Source organism: Phoca vitulina, unplaced genomic scaffold (genome assembly GCF_004348235.1).
Source record: "Phoca vitulina isolate PV1807 unplaced genomic scaffold, GSC_HSeal_1.0 scaffold26, whole genome shotgun sequence".
Lineage (NCBI taxonomy): Eukaryota > Metazoa > Chordata > Mammalia > Carnivora > Phocidae > Phoca > Phoca vitulina.
Window position 1 is genome coordinate 25,728,301 of NW_022589729.1, and position 17,864 is coordinate 25,746,164.

The following is a 17,864-nucleotide window of genomic DNA, read 5'->3' on the forward strand; positions in this document are numbered from 1 at the left end:
ATTATCTACACATGGCCTAGGTATGAAGAATAACAGAAAAAATGTGAATCAAGAGTCTGGTAGCCTGTGACTGAGGAAAAATATAAAATAAAGATTAACAGAGAACAAAGAGAGATAACACTATTACAGGGCAGTGAGAGAAAGAGAGGATACGTTTTCTAAGGGTACATTTAACAGTATCTTTGCCAAGACAGTTGAAGGAAAGGCTTCATTTGAGATTGTAGAAGAAAACAAGGAATAGTTTTATTCTTCAAGTTGGTCAGTACCTTACCTAGAATTGGTAATTAATCTTTATTATGTGGATTGATTTAAGTACATGAAAAAAGAATTTTATTAGGAAATCCTCCTTAAATGAAAAATGTCTGTTGGCATGATTCTTTGAAGATCGTTTTAATTTGAGTAGCCAATATGACAGCCCAAAGTAAGCTCCTACACATGTTGGATCATGAGATACACATATGGTATAACCTTGCAGGGTTAACAGAGGTGCTCTTACTGTGTTTGGTTATATAGAAATAGTATCATGCATTCAAATCTATATCTACATGTATATCTATATCCATATGCACCTATGTTAAATATATTAAAAATCTTCAAAGGAGGCAGATAAATTATTCAGTATAATATAATATTTTTCATCATTTTATGTCTCAGGATGCTAACATTTTGGCATAGGCCATTGAACACAGGACCTTTAATGTTTTAGTTATTCAGTAAATATTTTTTGCATAAATAAATATCTTCATTGGAATTCATATGATGTTTGAGAATTCTTAAAACAAGTAACTAATTAATAAAAGAGCTAACAGTTGTCAGGAGGTTTTTATATGCCTGACATCGTCTAATCATTTATGTGGATTTCTCACATAATCCTCATATAAATCCCCAAATAAATCCTCAGTCCTACAACATAGATAACAATTTTTGCCCATTTTCTGGAAGAGGTTAATGGAGCACATAGCCAATACCTTGCAGAGCCGGAATTTGAATTTTAACTGTTGACTCCAGAACACTGTGCACCTGGCCACTGTGACTTTCCATCTAATGTGTGTGTGCCTGTGTGTGTGTGCGTGTGTGTGTGTGTGCACATGCGTGCATGCATCTATTTTGTAATGATCTAATCTTAAGTCTCCCTTGTTCCGAAAATCAGGAATCATATTTCCTTTATCCTACACAACATCTAGCTGCGGGGTGAAGTCATGGTAGCCTATCGGTTGACTGAGGTAAAACTTGTTTTTTTCTAAAAATTGAAGTATTTTCCTAATTATCTTCATTCTACTTATCTTGATTTAAATGATTGACATTCAATTTTAAATACTTTAGTATCTGTAAATGCAAATAAGTTTTATAGGCAATGTTCTATTTTATTATGTATTTCCTTTGATCTAGAAAATGTTATTAGTTAAAATAAGGTGAATAAAGCAAAGAGCTATTAGTCTGAAAGCAATGAGAGGTTATATGGTTATTAGAAAACAAACTAGAAAACAAACTCAGTGGCTTTTTAGGATAATTGTTATTCCAATCCTTGATTAGAAGTTAAAGTTAACCTAGGGATAAAAATTTGAAGGCAGTTTTTAGTAGAATTTTGACAAAGAAACTTTGGAAATCCATTTGCATATATATGTATAATTTTCTTTCATGGCTTTTAAATGCTTCTTTTAAATTAATGAGGGAAATATACCTTGTGTTGGCCAAGCAAACCACCTATCTAATTGTGAATATACGTATTTTTTATAACGTCACTCTGCCCTGCTTTGAATCTAGGCTTTGTCATTGGCAGTAGGTTAAACTAAAGTGACTGCAGACCACAGAGGTCTCCTCATCCTTCTAAGACTGATACACAGAGAACCAAAATCCTTAAAATTTATGTTTCAACAGCACAGTTCTTTTTATAGAAGAATATATTTGCTTCTTGGCAAACAAATATAAATCTTCCAACAATAAAAATTCATTTTTAATTTTTGAAAGTGAAAAATAATTTGACCAGAGTTCATAGTCTAAATAGTTTTAGTGTCAGAAATCACAGACTTACATTACTTTCCTTAATTTAAGGAGGAATGACAAAAGAGAAGTTTATTTCTAATTGAAATAGTACATGAAAGCAAATACCAAGAGAAAAATTCCACAGTGGGCTCAGTTATTCTGACAGTTACTCCGTGGCTTTAAGGTTAAAATACATTCTCTTAATTTAAAAAAAAAAAAAAAACTTCTTTAAAAAAATGAGAAGATGATGTCTAAAGAAGCTAGATACATCTTACCATATTAATGTAATTCTACCTTTTAATAAAATGCCATCTGATTTAGTCACTCTATCAGGGTAGCTATATTTCCCTTGACAATTTAATGCATCTTGCAGTGCCCCTGTGAGTTTGCTATGCCGCCCGAAACATCTCAGTGCACAGTGTGGGAATCTCAGTTCTGCACCGTGCAGTCTGCTTGTGACCAAGCAGCTTAGTGTATGTTTCTTTGAATTCATAGTATTAATTAATTTTCACATATTTGGGGAGATAATATTCAAAGTGAAGTAATCACCTTTTTAGGAATGGATGGCCTTTGTGAAAAATTAGATTAGAATTGACAAATGACCCCCTTGTTGCTACAAGATGATTCTGAAAGTGTTACTGAAAGAATAAAATGATGGATATTTGAAAACTGTTCTTATATAAATTGTGTTATATTTTTCCTGAGAACTTTCTGATTAAAATTATTGTGTGGAATCTTAAGAAAGAAAATATGGTATTTCAGCTTCTTTATATAAAATTACATGCATCATGGTTAGCAGAAAATGAATAGGTTTGAATTTTGACTTTTCCTTTAACTAGTCTAAGACTAAGCTAAGCATAGATAACCATTTCCCTTGCCAGTGATTAGTTTAGGAGTAGCTGTGACCTTCTGGGCTAATTAAATATATTGGGAAAGTCAGCTGTGGGGTCGAGGGGGCACTTCTGGGAAAAGTTTCCTCGCTGATGAAAAGAAATAACAGAAAGAAATGCTTCTTTCAGTGGACACTGCTGTGTCTTCGTGTGGTGTGCTGAACTCTGGCAGCTTATTTTGTGACCATGAGTATAGGTAGCTGAGGACAAATCCAACAAACACAGGACAGCAAAGCAGAAAGAAGGACAGAAGTTTCCGGAGTCCTCAAAGAGGATGTTGAATTAACCAATCCCTGAGCAAATCTTGTCACTTTTTGCAATGAGAGAGTAACTATTCCTGACCTATTAAGCACCCCTAACATTAGTCTTATTCCTTAATTATACAGTTAGTATATTCCTTGGTTAGTTACAGTTAGTCTTATTCCTTAAATATGGATGGTATTTGAACTGAGTCAAGACCCTTATGGGTCTATAGTGTAGGTGATGATTGTGTTTTGAAAAACCCTCCCAAGTGATTCTTAACACCTTCTTATCTTCCTTCTAATTCTTACTGCCCTCCCATTGAGAACTTCCGGAGTGAGATAGTTATGGAATTGAATTAAGAGGACTTGATTATATATGGGAGTTAAGAAAAGGGAGGGGTCTAGACAGCTACCATGTTTTGGTTTGGGTAACTGGATAGATGGTGCTGCTGTTCCAGGTGATAAGGACTACACGTAAAAGAACTGAGCTGTCTAGGGAACATTCAGAAATTGATACTAGAGAGTAGTTAGATATATAATCCTGGAGTCAGAAATATCTTAACTATAAGACTAAGAGATTGGTAGTTGTAGTTGAAACTGTGGATGTAAACAAAATTGCCTAGGCAGATACACTTCATCAGCATGGAAGAGAGGAATATATGGAACCTTAGAGAACATTAGTGTTTCAATATAGTGTAGGGAAGAAGTAGTTTAAGAAGAGGAAAACAATTATTGGTGTCAATAATGATATGTCTCATTTCATTTTAGATTTTTCTCTGAGAAATTCTAAGACCTTTGTGGTTATTGAACTTTAATTAGGAGGTAAACGCTGCATATTTTAGTTTTTTCAAAAAGTAGATTCTTAAATGCCTTTTTCCTTCTTATTTGATCAATTTGTAATGCTGAACAGTAGCTTCATGGGATAAAGAGTTATTAATAAACCCCTCAAACACTAGCAGTTCGCTCTCTTCTCTCTCATGAGATCAATTTGACCATAATGCTTATTAATAGAGATCTGGGATATAGTGCCAAAAAGAAAAACCCAATGTATAAATTTTCATCAGTCCTTATTTCCAGTCATTTATATGATGGTAGATGTGTTGTTTTTAGGGTATATGCGCATATATATATATATATATATGTGCCATATATATATATATATATATATATATGTATGTGTGTTTATGTATGCCCTTTGTATTTGCTATTCATAATTGTATATTCTATTTCCTTTTGTTATTACTATTTTTAACGTTTGACGTTTTAGTCAGTGTGTTCTTTTTGTATAAAAATAAAATATTTTAGAGAATTGAGATGACTTAGAAAATTCAAATAATTTTTCTTGGCTGAGGAAATTAGGTATTTCCTGAAAACAAAAGCCTGAAGAAAACAGAAACATAACTTTTGAGGAGTTTTATCTTAAAGCTTTCACATAATCTATGGATCCCCATCTAGTGTGCATGTGTGTGTGATATCAAAAACACTTTATAATGGAAGCATCAGACTTTATGAACACTTCCAATACATATAAAAGTACAATTTTCAATTAACATTATTGCTAAAAGAATAAAAAAACTTTTTTGCATGTATCTTATTCCTCCCTTCAACCTCTCTCTCTGTCTCTTTTCTTTTTTAACTTCAGTTTGAATAGCACCTGTAATTAAGGAAGAAAACCCGAGCCCTGGGAGCTAGGTAGGACTTTCAGCTATTGATCTGTGTAAACCCAGCTTATACTGTCAGGGGAGAAACAGTCAACTGCTGAGCTGCTTTGTCACTGACATAAGCTGAGAGAGGATTTTTTTGTCTATACTGTTTATACACTAGTCTATAGACCTGCTGGCTGGTTGAATTTTAAAGAGTGCGGAGGTTTAAAGACTTGTCCCCTGAGGGATGCTTCTGCCAGTTGGGAAGCGAGCTGAGGCTGTTTTGCAGAAGTGTGTGCATGTGTGTTGCTTGTGGAAAAAGGGAGGGGGAGGGTGTGAAAGATTGAGCAACTAACTGGGAAACATTCTTCTTAATTTGAGTCTTAAAACTGATGTGAAATATATTACTAATTTTGGTATATTTAGAAGTAGACAGTGAGTTTTGAATACGTATCTATTGTTACAAAAATTATATGAACAACTTTGCCAGGGAGGGATGTTAAAATAGTGTTCATATGTATAGTAAATATGGTAAATGGCTTCACTTTTTGTAGCACAAGATAAGGATTAGCAATGGACAAATGAACTTATTTGTATTGAACTGTTTTCAGTTTCAGTAATTTAAATTATTTCAAGTTTAGTGGCTCTTTTAATTACATTTAACAGAAATTTTTCAGTAGTAAAACAGCTTTTTCTAAATATGGGGTCTGTGCTCATATTTTTAAAGGTATGTGTTCATAAGCAAAGCAGGATACCTTGCCCTAAAGATAGAAGGACTGCTTTTTTGCTTTTCTTTCTGCTTCAATGTCTTAAGGCTTCCTTGAAGCTTCCTTAGGTATTGGCATTGGAATTTTATAATGTTTTATTATTAATTAATACCTTATTGCAGTCTACATTTTAAAAGAACGTGATAAATTCTACTTTAAAACACTCAATACTAGGTTTCTGTAGAGGAATTAAATATGCAGGTATTAATGATTTCTCTGGATGTAAATTTTATTGGTAAAGAGGTAGTATTTTTGGTGGGGGTAACTACTGCATTAAGGTATTTGCTCTTTTTTTTTTTAATAGGAAACATTCTCATAAATCTCTTTGTCTTATAAAATCACCTGACTTTGAACTTACATGATGTTATTTTCAATTCTAAAGCTTAACTTTAGAATCAGAGTTAATTTTAAGTTGTTTTTCCTATATGAAAGAATAAATCTTTTTCTATTTTTTGCCAGGTGTCTGACAGTTACTCATATTTTGTTATGATTATAACGTGTATGATTTCTAAAGGCTTTTAAAATTATTTTATAATGACTATATAAAATCACTGCAGGTTATTTTCTATGCTTCATTAAAACACTGATTTTCATATGAGACAATCCATAAACGAAAGTGCACAGAATAGAAGCTATGTTGTTTTAAATTTAAAGGCTTATTTTTAGATACACATTTTTTTAAAGAATGTTATTTGAGATAAACTTAGTGTTGCTGTTGTTGAATTTACCAAGAGTTGAAACATATAAATGTGTTTCTTTAGCTATAGAAAGTCTTTTTTTTTTTTTTTAACTGTTTTACTATGGGACATGTAGATTTGTTATACCTCTCAGTAATTCATGCCGCTGCCAACTTCATTCCCTTTTCTCTGCCTGCATTTTAATTGAAACAACATTTATATTTTCGAGCCAGGATCTGTCAGAAGTCCCTGTGGCTAGTCTGTGGTACAAGTAGCAGCAGACGTAGCTTACCCATATGGTGCGGTGCTTCTTGTAAAATCCATATGGCCTTGTTGAAGGGAATCCCAGCGGGGATGTGAAGGGTGTTAATACCCTTCAGGCCAGGCCTTTCCCTCCTGGGGCTTCCGTGGCATTGTCAGTGCAATCTGCCAAAGCACCAACTTAATTCCTTTTTAATAATCAATTATTTTAGTCTAGGAACCTGTGCTATTTTTCTTAAGGAAAAAAAGAAAACAAACTTTTTTCCCCCTAGAAAAGGTCTCAAGAAAAAGTTTTAACTGCATCTTTTAAAATATTCTAAAGCTTTTTTTTTTTTTAATTTGCATTTGCAGGAAGTACTACAGAGTGTGCCCAAGTTCTGTTTCCCCTTTGACATTGAAAGGTACAGTATAAGCCATCATTCAAAGTAACTTCAGCTCATCCCAGTGAGCGCTTTAAAATTGTTTCATGTGTTCTTTAATAAAAAGGAATGTATGTTCTCTTCACTGCTTCTAGCAACAACAAAAAAAGGACCAGAGGTTTAAAATTAAATAATATTTGAAAGGAAGAAGCCTTTTTACATGATTATATCTTTTGTTTTCTCCACTGTGGCCAGTTAGGAGAAGTCTTAAGGTTCCATTTCTTCCTTTTGTTCTTCAGGTACATATTGTAAGCACCTGCAGAAAAAAAAAATACTACTATGTCCTTAATCAGAGCCTTAGAATTGTGTCTTTTAAAATTAGATGTATATATCCTGGTTTCTATCTCACTTCACCCTAATTGAAAAGACCATCTGTGTGATATTGTAAAACTCATGGCTAGTTGTCTCCCAAGAATAGCTGTATAGAAATAGTGCAATATTATGGAAGGCTGCAGGGAAATCCTCCCAGCAGTTTTGAAAATCTCATTATGTTTGTATTTTACTGAACAAATAATGAATAGAGTATTACCTGTGTGTAGTTGGAATTTCACAGAATATATAGGCCTTTGAACATAAAAACTAATCATTTATTGTTTTTCATGTGATTTTCACACCCTGTTATCAGTTTTTTTAAGAATATGGTATGAGGGGTTTTAAAGGAAAATTTATTTTCAGAAAATACTTTGCTAAAGTAAAGATTAGTAAAAATCTGAAATTTTACCATGTTAAAGATAATGCCTTCTGAATGAGGCTAATTGATACTAATAAGTATTGCTGATGAATGATACCCCTTGTTTTACCTCCTTCCTGGAGAATCAGCTGTGCTTGTTCAAGTTGCAATTTACAAATTACTAGCAAAGATAAAATACAGGAAGAAAGGCTTTTGAAAGTACATTGTGAACATGGGCACTGGAGGTGTTTTTGAAGTTTGTAAAAATTTTTTCAGAACTGTCCACTTAAATGTGTATTTGTGAAATATTCAGCACTTGAAATGCAGTATTTCTTGACAATTGAAAACAATTTGTAGTATTGGCACACTGGTAATAAAGCAACTTACTTCTTTCTACAAATTCCTGTGACTATTTCAGAACCAAAATTTAGGTGTCATAGATATTTTATCTTGGGACCAGGAAGCAGATGTTCAATTATGGTTGTCTAATGGCAGAATGATAGCCAGTAACAAGAAGTGTGTTTATATATTTTAAATGGTGATAAAGATTCAGTGTAATGGTTTATATTGCACGTTACACCGCAGTGTGACGCATACTATAATAGCATGATACTTAGGTCAACAGCTAAAATTCTTTGTAGTAAGCTTTTCTGTGGAAATTGTGTTCCTTCTTTGTGCTTGGAAATTTGTTCTCAGTACATAGGTAGTTCTAGATGAGAATGCTAAAAAATGCCAATAGTAATTTCTATGGTGCTTTACTGGGTGAGAATGTCAACAGAAGAAACAATTAAACAGAGGTGGTGGTGGCTGCCATTGGATGCTAAAGCAGCCTGATTTGCTGTCTAAGCAGTCTTAAAATAATATGACAAGAGAGGCTGGAGTTGAGCAGAATCAGTCATCATGTTTTGCTTCTCAGTTCAACAGTCTCAGTAATGGTATTTTCAGATTTATGAAATATTTTAGAAGTACTTCTAGGCATGTGCAGACTTGCAGTGAAATACCTTATGATTCCCTACTAAGGGGTTAGTATATACTTAACTGCTCGGCCTGTAAGGGTTACAACTTAATGTGATATTTGACTCATTATTTAGTTGTTTACACATTTCACACTCATTTTAGTTTTAGAACGTAGGTCTAGATTTGAGAACCAACTGATTGAGAAGGTGAACCCAATGGCTCATGTAAATATATTCTTGCTTTGTTTTTCTTTAAGAAAATTCTCACACGAAAACACATTGAAGTTTTATAATATTGCTGTATTTTAGAGTATCTCAAAATCAAGTCGGACAGCATTTTACCTTTGTACTGACAGACATTGAAAGTAAACAGAGATTTGGATTCTGCAGACTCACATCAGGAGGCAAAATTTGCTTGTGCATCCTTAGGTGAGTATTTATAGTAAAAAAAAAAAATGGATGCATTAATACATTAATTGTGCCTTTCTTTTGTACTTTGTTATGCTTAGGATGCTTAAAAATATGCATATAATATTTTTTTCTTATTTGTTTTCTCTAAATCCAAGTAAATTGAAAAATAACTTTATCTTCTATATAGAGCATCAATTAGATTTAAAGATTTACCAGTAACAGTAAAACTTTTCTTGAAAGAATTGGCTCTTTTAAGATTAGTTTTTGTGGGTTTATTTTTGAAAAATTAAATATTAAGATGTGAGTTTAAATAATATATATATCACCTATTAAACAGGATGCAAAAAAAATCAATTAAATTAATACATGCTCTTTTCTATCACTGACCCAGAACCTGGATTTTTGAAAGTGAATTACTGCTTTAAGGCAAAGGTTGTAAACTGGTGATTCTGGGCAAAAATGTTTAATAGAGATGTTTTATTTGGCCATATGGTGTTTTAAAATTTTTTGAAGATATTTCTAACTTTATAAATTTTAGTGAAATTTTGCGTAAAATTCAAGTTTCTAATTCCTTTTGGTAAATGGGAATATTTGCTAATTCTGGTCTTGCACTTCCCAGTAGCAGCAATATGCTGGAACTAAGCAGTGGGTGTTTAGTTGTGTCATGAGTTTAGTACTTTGCCACAAGTCCTACCTGTCCCACTTCCATCGCTTACATCATTTGCCTTGATTCAATAGGTAGTTAAAATTGTGTCTTCTTTTTGTAGACCTAGGATTTGAGATGCTGGCTGTTTACAAGAAAGGATTCTGAAAGTTAGCTCCCCTTAGTATGTCTTGATGAATCAGAAATCCAGATGTATTCCATAAAAATAGGATTCTGTACTGTGATTATAATATGTATATTGGTTAAGGTAGATTCTGTGGAAATGCTTGTAGGAAAAGAAATAACATCTAATTTAATAATTAAAATGTTATAAAGAAAACTTTGGTATAAAATTGATGTTTGTTTGCTATTTAGCTACATTCATATCATTCTTTGAAGTTTAGGTTATAAGTTTACCCAGAACATTTGTTAGAGTTGGAGAATTTTCTTCAATCTTTATTTAAAAGTAAATGCTTAACTGCTTTATAACTGTAAGTAATAGAATGTGGATATTCCTCCATTCTTTCTTTAGGCAACAACTCTTTCATTTGGATAATAATTGTATTTAAAACATATGTTTTATCTGGAAGAGTATTATGTTTCAAACTATAGGTTGATTCTTATAATTTGAAGCCAGTTGATTGTGCAGTGAGAGTGGGGGTGACATGTGGAAAATGGGTAAGGAGGGCTCCTTTTATCATTGTGTTTAATGCTGAAGGTTCAAAAGCTACACTTTAAAGGGGAGTAGAACCTTATCTGCTCTGCCCAAGGCAGGTTTGTCCTAATAGAAAGACCAAAGCTGTAGGTGCTTTCTAATTTTTTTCTATCAATTTTTAAATCTTTTCATTAAAAAAGTCAAGTTTAAAGAAAAGTTTTAAGAATACTACAGTAAACTCTTGTGTATACATCACTGAGATTCACAACTGTTAACATGCTTCTTCCTCTCCTTCCTCTCTCTCCGAGTGCACACACACATACATGCAAATTTTTTGTCTTTCTTTTTCTCTTATTGTTTTTGCTGACCCAGTTGAGAATAAGTTATAGACATCAGTTTTCCATAATATTCGAACCTGCATTTTACAACTTTACCTCACTGCCTCCAAAATGAGTTCCTGATAGTCATAATTAAAGAGGATGAAACTTTGTCTTTGTTTTGAACTTTTAAAATATTTTGAATACACTGAACCTATTAATAATTAGCAAATAGTGGGGCACCTGGGTGGCTCAGTCCGTTAAGTGTCCAACTTTTGGTTTCGGCTCAGGTCGTGATCTTACAAGTTGTGAGATGGAGCCCCACACTGGGTTCTGCACTCAGCGCGGAGTCTGCTTGAGATTCTCTCCCCCTCCCTCTCCCTCTGCCCCTGCCATTCGTTCTCTCTCTCTCTCTCAAGTAAGTAAGTAAATAAATAAAATCTTAAAATTTAGCAAATAGTTACTAAATGTTCAGAATAGTCCCTATAAATGTGCTTATAGAATAAACCTTCTCAGAAATTTCTGTTTAAATTTAGGAAAGCCTACATTACCTAAAAGTATTTACACAAAAAATGAACTGTAGCTATTTGTTAAATTCCTGAAATACTGGTATAGTGTTCATATCTCCAAACCAGGGGTCATTAATTTGTAGGAAACAGATTCTAAAACTGTTACAGTAATCAAGTTATTGTTATCAAACTTGGGTATGTGGAAGAACACCAGAGTGTTGTAGTACTCGTTGAATTAGGAAGGTTTACCTGCAGAAAATAAGGTTATGTTACATAAATGTAATAAAAAAGTAAAATCATATATGCCAATAAAGAAAACATTTCACAATATGCATTATTGGTTATTTTATCTTTTTTAAAAAAAGATTCCTTTTCTGTTTGTTTATTTTTGTCATGTGACAGTTCTTTCCACTAGATAAGAAATAGGTAACAAAGCTTTATGAAAAAAACAGAGGAGAATCTTAAATTGAGAAAATTCTACTGTCCAACTTATTTTTTACTAGGAAATTTTTATTTATTTATTTATTTATTTTTCATTATGTTATGTTAATCACCATACATTACAACATTAGTTTTTGATGTGGTGTTCCATGATTCATTGTTTGCGTATAACACCCAGTGCTCCATTCAGTACGTGCCCTCTTTAATACCCATCACCAGGCTAACCCATCCCCCCACCCCCCTCCCCTCTAGAACCCTCAGTTTGTTTCTCAGAGTCCATAGTCTCTCATGGTTCGTCTCCCCCTCCGATATCCCCCCTTCATTTTTCCCTTCCTACTATCTTCTTCTCTTTTTTTAACATATAATGTATTACTTGTTTCAGAGGTACAGGTCTGTGATTCAACAGTCTTACACAATTCACAGCGCTCACCATAGCACATACCCTCCCCAGTGTCTATCACCCAGCTGCCCCATCCCTCCCACCCCCCACCACTCCAGCAACCCTCAGTTTGTTTCCTGAGATTAAGAATTCCTCGTATCAGTGAGGTCTATGATACATGTCTTTCTCTGACTGACTTATTTCGCTCAGCATAACACCCTCCATTCCATCCACGTTGTTGCAAATGGCAAGATTTTACTAGGAAATTTTTAAAAGATTGCCATCTCATGATTTTAATGGCATAACATAATCTTTGTCCTTAAAGGCAGTGTACCCCGTTGAGAATAGCCAATATTTAGTTTTAATACTGAAAGAGGTAGTAGTAATGGAATTCAGCAACTTATTCAGAAAGCTGTGATAGATAGGAGAATACCTATTTTAAGCTGTAATTAACGTATGTCTGTGAAAATAATTTTAACAAATCTCTTAAGTGCTGTCGTAAGGGGAATAATGGTGTTTTGGGTCCTGGTTTGTCTATGAACTAGACCAGGTCTCCCCCACTTTAGATTTAATTGTTGAAAGAAAGGATAAAACTTTAAATGTACTGGAAAAAATATTGTTGATTTTAAAAATTTACTGTAGGGGCGCCTGGGTGTCTCAGTCAGTTGAGCGTCCGACTCTTGGTTTCAGCTCCGATCATAATCTCAGGGTGAGATTGAGCCCCGTGTCAGGCTCCACACTAGGCATGGAGCCTGCTTGGGATTCTCTCTGTCTCTTTCCCTCTCCCTCTGCCCCTCCTCACCCCCTTCTAAAAAAATAAATAAAAATAAAATTACTGTAGTCATAAGTGCCTTTATATGCCTACCATTGAATCTTGAGGCCAAAAAGATTGGCATCTTTGCCTGTATGATGATGAAAGATTTTGTTTGATGACAAATATAATAAGGAAATTAAAGATACCAATAATGAACTGGTAGGAATATATTTACAACCACTGTAACAGAGTTAATAGCTATGATACATAATAAGTAGCTACAAGTTAATGACACAGAACCGAATAGAAGAATAAGGAAAACATCTGAGTAATATATTCATAGAGGAAATTTAAATAGTATATATACCTGTGAATGATGCTCAGCCTTACTAAAGGTGAAAGAAATGAGCATATTAAGATTGAAAGAAATGAAATAAAAAAAAATAAGCCTGTGGGGAAACAGACATGTCATGTCAACTGTGGGGGACTTTTATAAAATGACATAACCTTTAGAAGAGAAATTTAGTAATATCTATCAGATTTATAAAATCTCATACTCCTTGACTCAGTTCTAGAATTTTAAATATCAGGAATATTCCCAATAGTGAGCAGTAAAGTGTATACAAAGTTATTTATTATAGCATGGTTTATAATAGCAAAATAATGGGATGTAAATGTCCTTCAGTAGGAATTTTTGGTACATTCCCTGGTCAGTTCCCCCTGCCCCTACCAGAATGTTCTCTGTTTTTTTCACTGATGGATGATTTTCTCAGTGCCTACAATAGTGCCTGACACATAATGAATTCTTAATAGATATTTGTTTAATAAATAAATTAATGAATGAATGACAAACAGAATGGAATATTATTTATCTATTGGGGAAAATTATATACTAATACAGACTCTAACTCAGAAATGTTTATGAAAAATTGTGAAATGATGAGAAGTGTCAAAGTAATATTTATGGTATGTTCTTACATTGTAAAGAACAATTTATATATGTATGTAAATGTATCTACTTTAAGAAGTAGCTGACATGAAAAATTTATATATTAATATGAGTGTATATACTTATAAAAAAGACTAGAAAGATAGGTCTCCAATTTTTTTTTACTTTATACACTTCAGCATTTATCCATTTTTTGCAATGTATGAGTCATTTTAATCATTTTCTCCCTGTCCTAAAATTCTCAGATGTTAGAACTATAAATAGCATATTAAAACTGTGGGAATTTAACCAGATCATCTTTTGTCAGGTAAAATATGTCATCTGTTTTCAGGATAGGAGATTATTTTACTAGTGTGTTTTATTACAGGCACTTCAAAGGCACTCAGTTGATCATTGTGGTATAGCAGAATTAAGAATGGAAAGGGTCGTTTCATTCTGTGTCCTTGAAATTTGGAGTCATAGTGTGTGAAAGAATGACCTTTGGAAGAGAAAAAAATATTGCTTGTGAAATGACTTTCCTGTTACCATCTTGGAGCCTGAGATTAGTGTTTCTCTGTAATTTCAACACAAAATGTTTAACATATTGGAAATACTTTGTGAGATGGTAGGAGAAATGTTACTACATCCAATTTATTTCCTATTACTTGTTTCTTTTTCGGTACTGCTCATTTCATTTCATTGTATCCTTAAGATGTAGTAGAAGAAAATTTGTTTAATTTCAATATAAAACTAAGACATAGAATTTAACTAGTAATCTTCTGAGGTGACTAGGGAAAGAAGGTAGAAGAATTATCTACTGAACTATTCACAGAATTGGTTAGGGCAATCAGGTCTCTTCATTTGAAGGCTAGAGTGGTGTGTGTGTGTGTGTGTGTGTGTGTGTGTGTGTGTGTGTGTGTGTGTTTTAATTACGGGCTGTGCTGCTTGCAGGGGTTATATGAGAGAATCACCTACGCTGGTATTCTGTTTACTAACTGGTGGCTGTCCAAAGCTTTGGAGTAATGTTTGCATTCAGTTTTGGGCGAGTATCCTGATCTTAGAATTCAGCCTTAATTCTAAGGCTCCTTGAGTTTAGCCTTTATTAGGGCTAAAATTTTGGAAAAATGACAAGATACTTGCATAAGCAAGACACAGAAATATATGTCTTTAACCATGTTTTTCTGATAACAAAAGTAATATGTTTTACTCAGGAAAATCTAGATGATCTAGAGAAGTTTAAAAAAGAAAATAAAGGACTTGTAACACATAACTGTTACTTAAATTTTGTTATTTCACTCTCATCATTTCTATAAGACTTGTTAAGACACATTTAAAAATCTCTCTATTGGATAGCAAACTAAATAATTAACTGTAGTCTTTAGTTACAATTTCTAAATGAATGAATGCATGTAAAGCAGTTTATAAATTGGAAAAACTGCTATGGCTTTCATAGAATCCCCTGTAAGTGCTGAGAGTTTTTGAACATGCTCAATCTGATAGTTGGTCATTTCACTTTTCTAATTCCTTGAAAGTTGAGATTTAGCACAAAGATGATTTCCTTTCTGATTATGGTTTTTAAAATTAGTTACTTATATCTTTACCTGGAATATATTATGTCTTTTGAATATGAAAAATCTTAATACCTTGTCCATGAAGCTGTATCATATGCAAAATTAGTGCATTTATATTGAAACATACAATATTCTTAGGTATTCTATTGTGAGATAATACCGGATTGGTTATATAGGGATCATTCTCATTAAATGATTTAAGATTCTTAGATAGAAACTAGTATTTCTCCTGTTGTCTTTATAATATCCTGCTAAAGACTTTAATTTTTTTCTACCATGATTGAATGTATCTTAACAAAAAAAAAATCTTTTCATTCATATTACATTCTAGTATTTGTATTTTAATGAGCTAAGTTTAAAATGAAAAATATAAATGTCTCTTGAGTTTTGTTGATATTGAACAGTTTCAAATATTTCAGGTCTTTAAAGATAGTCATAATGAAAATGAGATACATTTAAGGATGGTTAAAATTTTTAATACAAGGTAAAATCAGGTACAAAAGTGGAGGTGTAATTTTGAATTTTCAGCCATGGTTGTATGCTTCAGCTTCTTCCATGACTTGTCTATCCTAGTTTAACAGGATTTCAAAAATATTCTGAGATATTACTAATTTAAATCTTGCCATTGTTTGTATTTAGAATTGCTTTCACAGGCTAACAAAAATGCAAGAAGTAACTTTTTTTCCTAATTTGATTAACATAATTTTAGAACTATAAAATTGTTGTGAAGGGTTCAAAATGAAATACCCTAATAAGGAAGACAGATTGATGTTTAGGGCCTTTGTAGTCCCCTCCTGCTCCTCCCCCCCCCCCCCCTTTAACTCATACCAAACTTGAAGCTTTCACACTCTTCCTTTGGGCAAATCCCTTAGAAGCAGAATGTTTCAATTTTACACATTTTGTGTCAATTTTCCAGACAGAAAAACAGCCTCTAGACATTAGACGTTTTTCTACGGAAAGGCAGTTTCCTTAGTTTTATTTGATTACTATAAGTTAAGGTTCCTGCTGATCACTTAGACTGTTAGTGGTTACTTGACTATTTGACAAAAAACATTTCCTTTCCTTTATTTAACCTTTGACTTTTGAATGTAAAAGTTTTATCAGCTCTATAGTGGAAGCACAAGTGTGGGGGAGGTCTTCTTACTGCCACAAAGTGGATTCATGACTTTGTATGTACTCTGTTTTGCCTTATGTCTTTACAAAAAATTAAGAAAATAGTCTTATAATTAAACTTTGAAGAATCTCTTGCCTTTTTAAAAAACAATTGGTCTTAATGTTTTACATTTATATATGTTTGCAAGACTATAAGGGTCACAGTTATTCTTTGTTAAAGAAATGACATGTTCAGTTTTATAAGATTCAGGTAAAATAAATTAAGTCATTAGAGTATGTTGAGTACATTTTTTTACCTTTCTAGGATTTTTGTGGTTGGTTGTAAGAAGACAAATTTTGACTGTCTTGGGGTCTATAAAATTTAGTGAAAAAAAATTTTAACTTATTGATAATCAGTTTAAGGGCTTATATGTTAGTTAGAAATAGCTTTGAACATATATTGTTTGAAAATTATCTAAAAAGCCACAAAAATAAAAACATGAGAATAACATTTCTTACCCAGCGAGGTAAGCTTATATAATTTATAATGTTTTATAAATCTATAACATTTATAATATATATGTTATTTTTGCCACACATTTTGTCTTTAAAGTTTACAATGGAATCTTGTTAAAATATTTGAATTATTGACTACTTGTATACTCCAAACCATTTTCTTTGTCATATAAAAGAATGAGCAGGACTTCCTGTTGAGTAGTTCCTCCATGTCAAAGATTGTGAATTCAGTTACTTACAGGGACCAGGAAGGGATTCAAATGAGATATATAGGTCTGACAATTAGAAGTTGGGGTTAGTGTGGTGATCCAGGTAGGACATGCCATATCCAAAGACAGAAGCCATTACTCAGCTCTAGGTACTTGTTACAGAGTGAAAAATGTGTGACCAGTATTGCCAGTTCTTTTGATTTTTAAGAGGAGCAAAAAATCCGGATTTTTAAGTGAATTATCTCAGATTTAGAAGTTGGCAACTTATTCAATTAAACAAGGGGGTGTTGACTAAACAAAATATGCCCATGGGCTAGAGATAGTCTGCAAGTAGCCAGTTTGCACACTCTACTCTAGATGCTATTGTTTATTAGCAACAGAAAATGTCCCAGCTTCCCTGACATTTCTAGGAGCACAACTAGGTTATAGAATAGCTCCACTTTGATATGTGATGTTTTGTTAAGAAATGTGAATGATATGTAGTCTTCAGAAGGAGCTGTTATCACCAAGAATCAGTACATGTTCACAAAGTACATGTTGTGTGTAACTAAAGTCAGTTCTTTATGACACTGGTGTGTCAGGCAGTGTTGTAGAAATTTGAATCTGTTCTGCTTCCTCTCATAAACAAATTATATAGAGAGAAAAATATTGGCTAGACAATAGATAATGAAGTTATGAGTCCTCTTAGTGGTTAAAGTGTCATACTTAGATTTTTGGTAAATAGACATGATTTTTGGGAGGGATCTTGTACCATATTCAGGCCATGTCCTTTTATCCACAGTGATGAATATAGAAGCAGTACTAAAATCTACAGTTGGAAGGAATTACCAATACATTAGATGAAAGAATTAAACAGATCTTTATCTGCTGAAAAATTTGCCCATATGAGCAAAATATAATTTAAAAGGCATAAAGATAATGCTCTGAACAT

General features: G+C 33.0%; 1 protein-coding gene across 4 annotated transcripts in view; it reads left to right on the forward strand.

Moving 5' to 3' along the window:
- The window catches only part of DENND1B (DENN domain containing 1B), a 269,024-nt gene that overhangs the window by 90,492 nt on the left and 160,668 nt on the right, over nt 1–17,864 (forward strand). For all 4 annotated transcript variants that reach the window (XM_032422402.1, XM_032422401.1, XM_032422404.1 and 1 more), the window contains exons 4-5: nt 6,815–6,864; nt 8,818–8,937. In XM_032422402.1, coding sequence (XP_032278293.1) covers nt 6,815–6,864; nt 8,818–8,937 — 170 coding nt within the window. The remainder of the gene's footprint in view (nt 1–6,814; nt 6,865–8,817; nt 8,938–17,864) is intronic.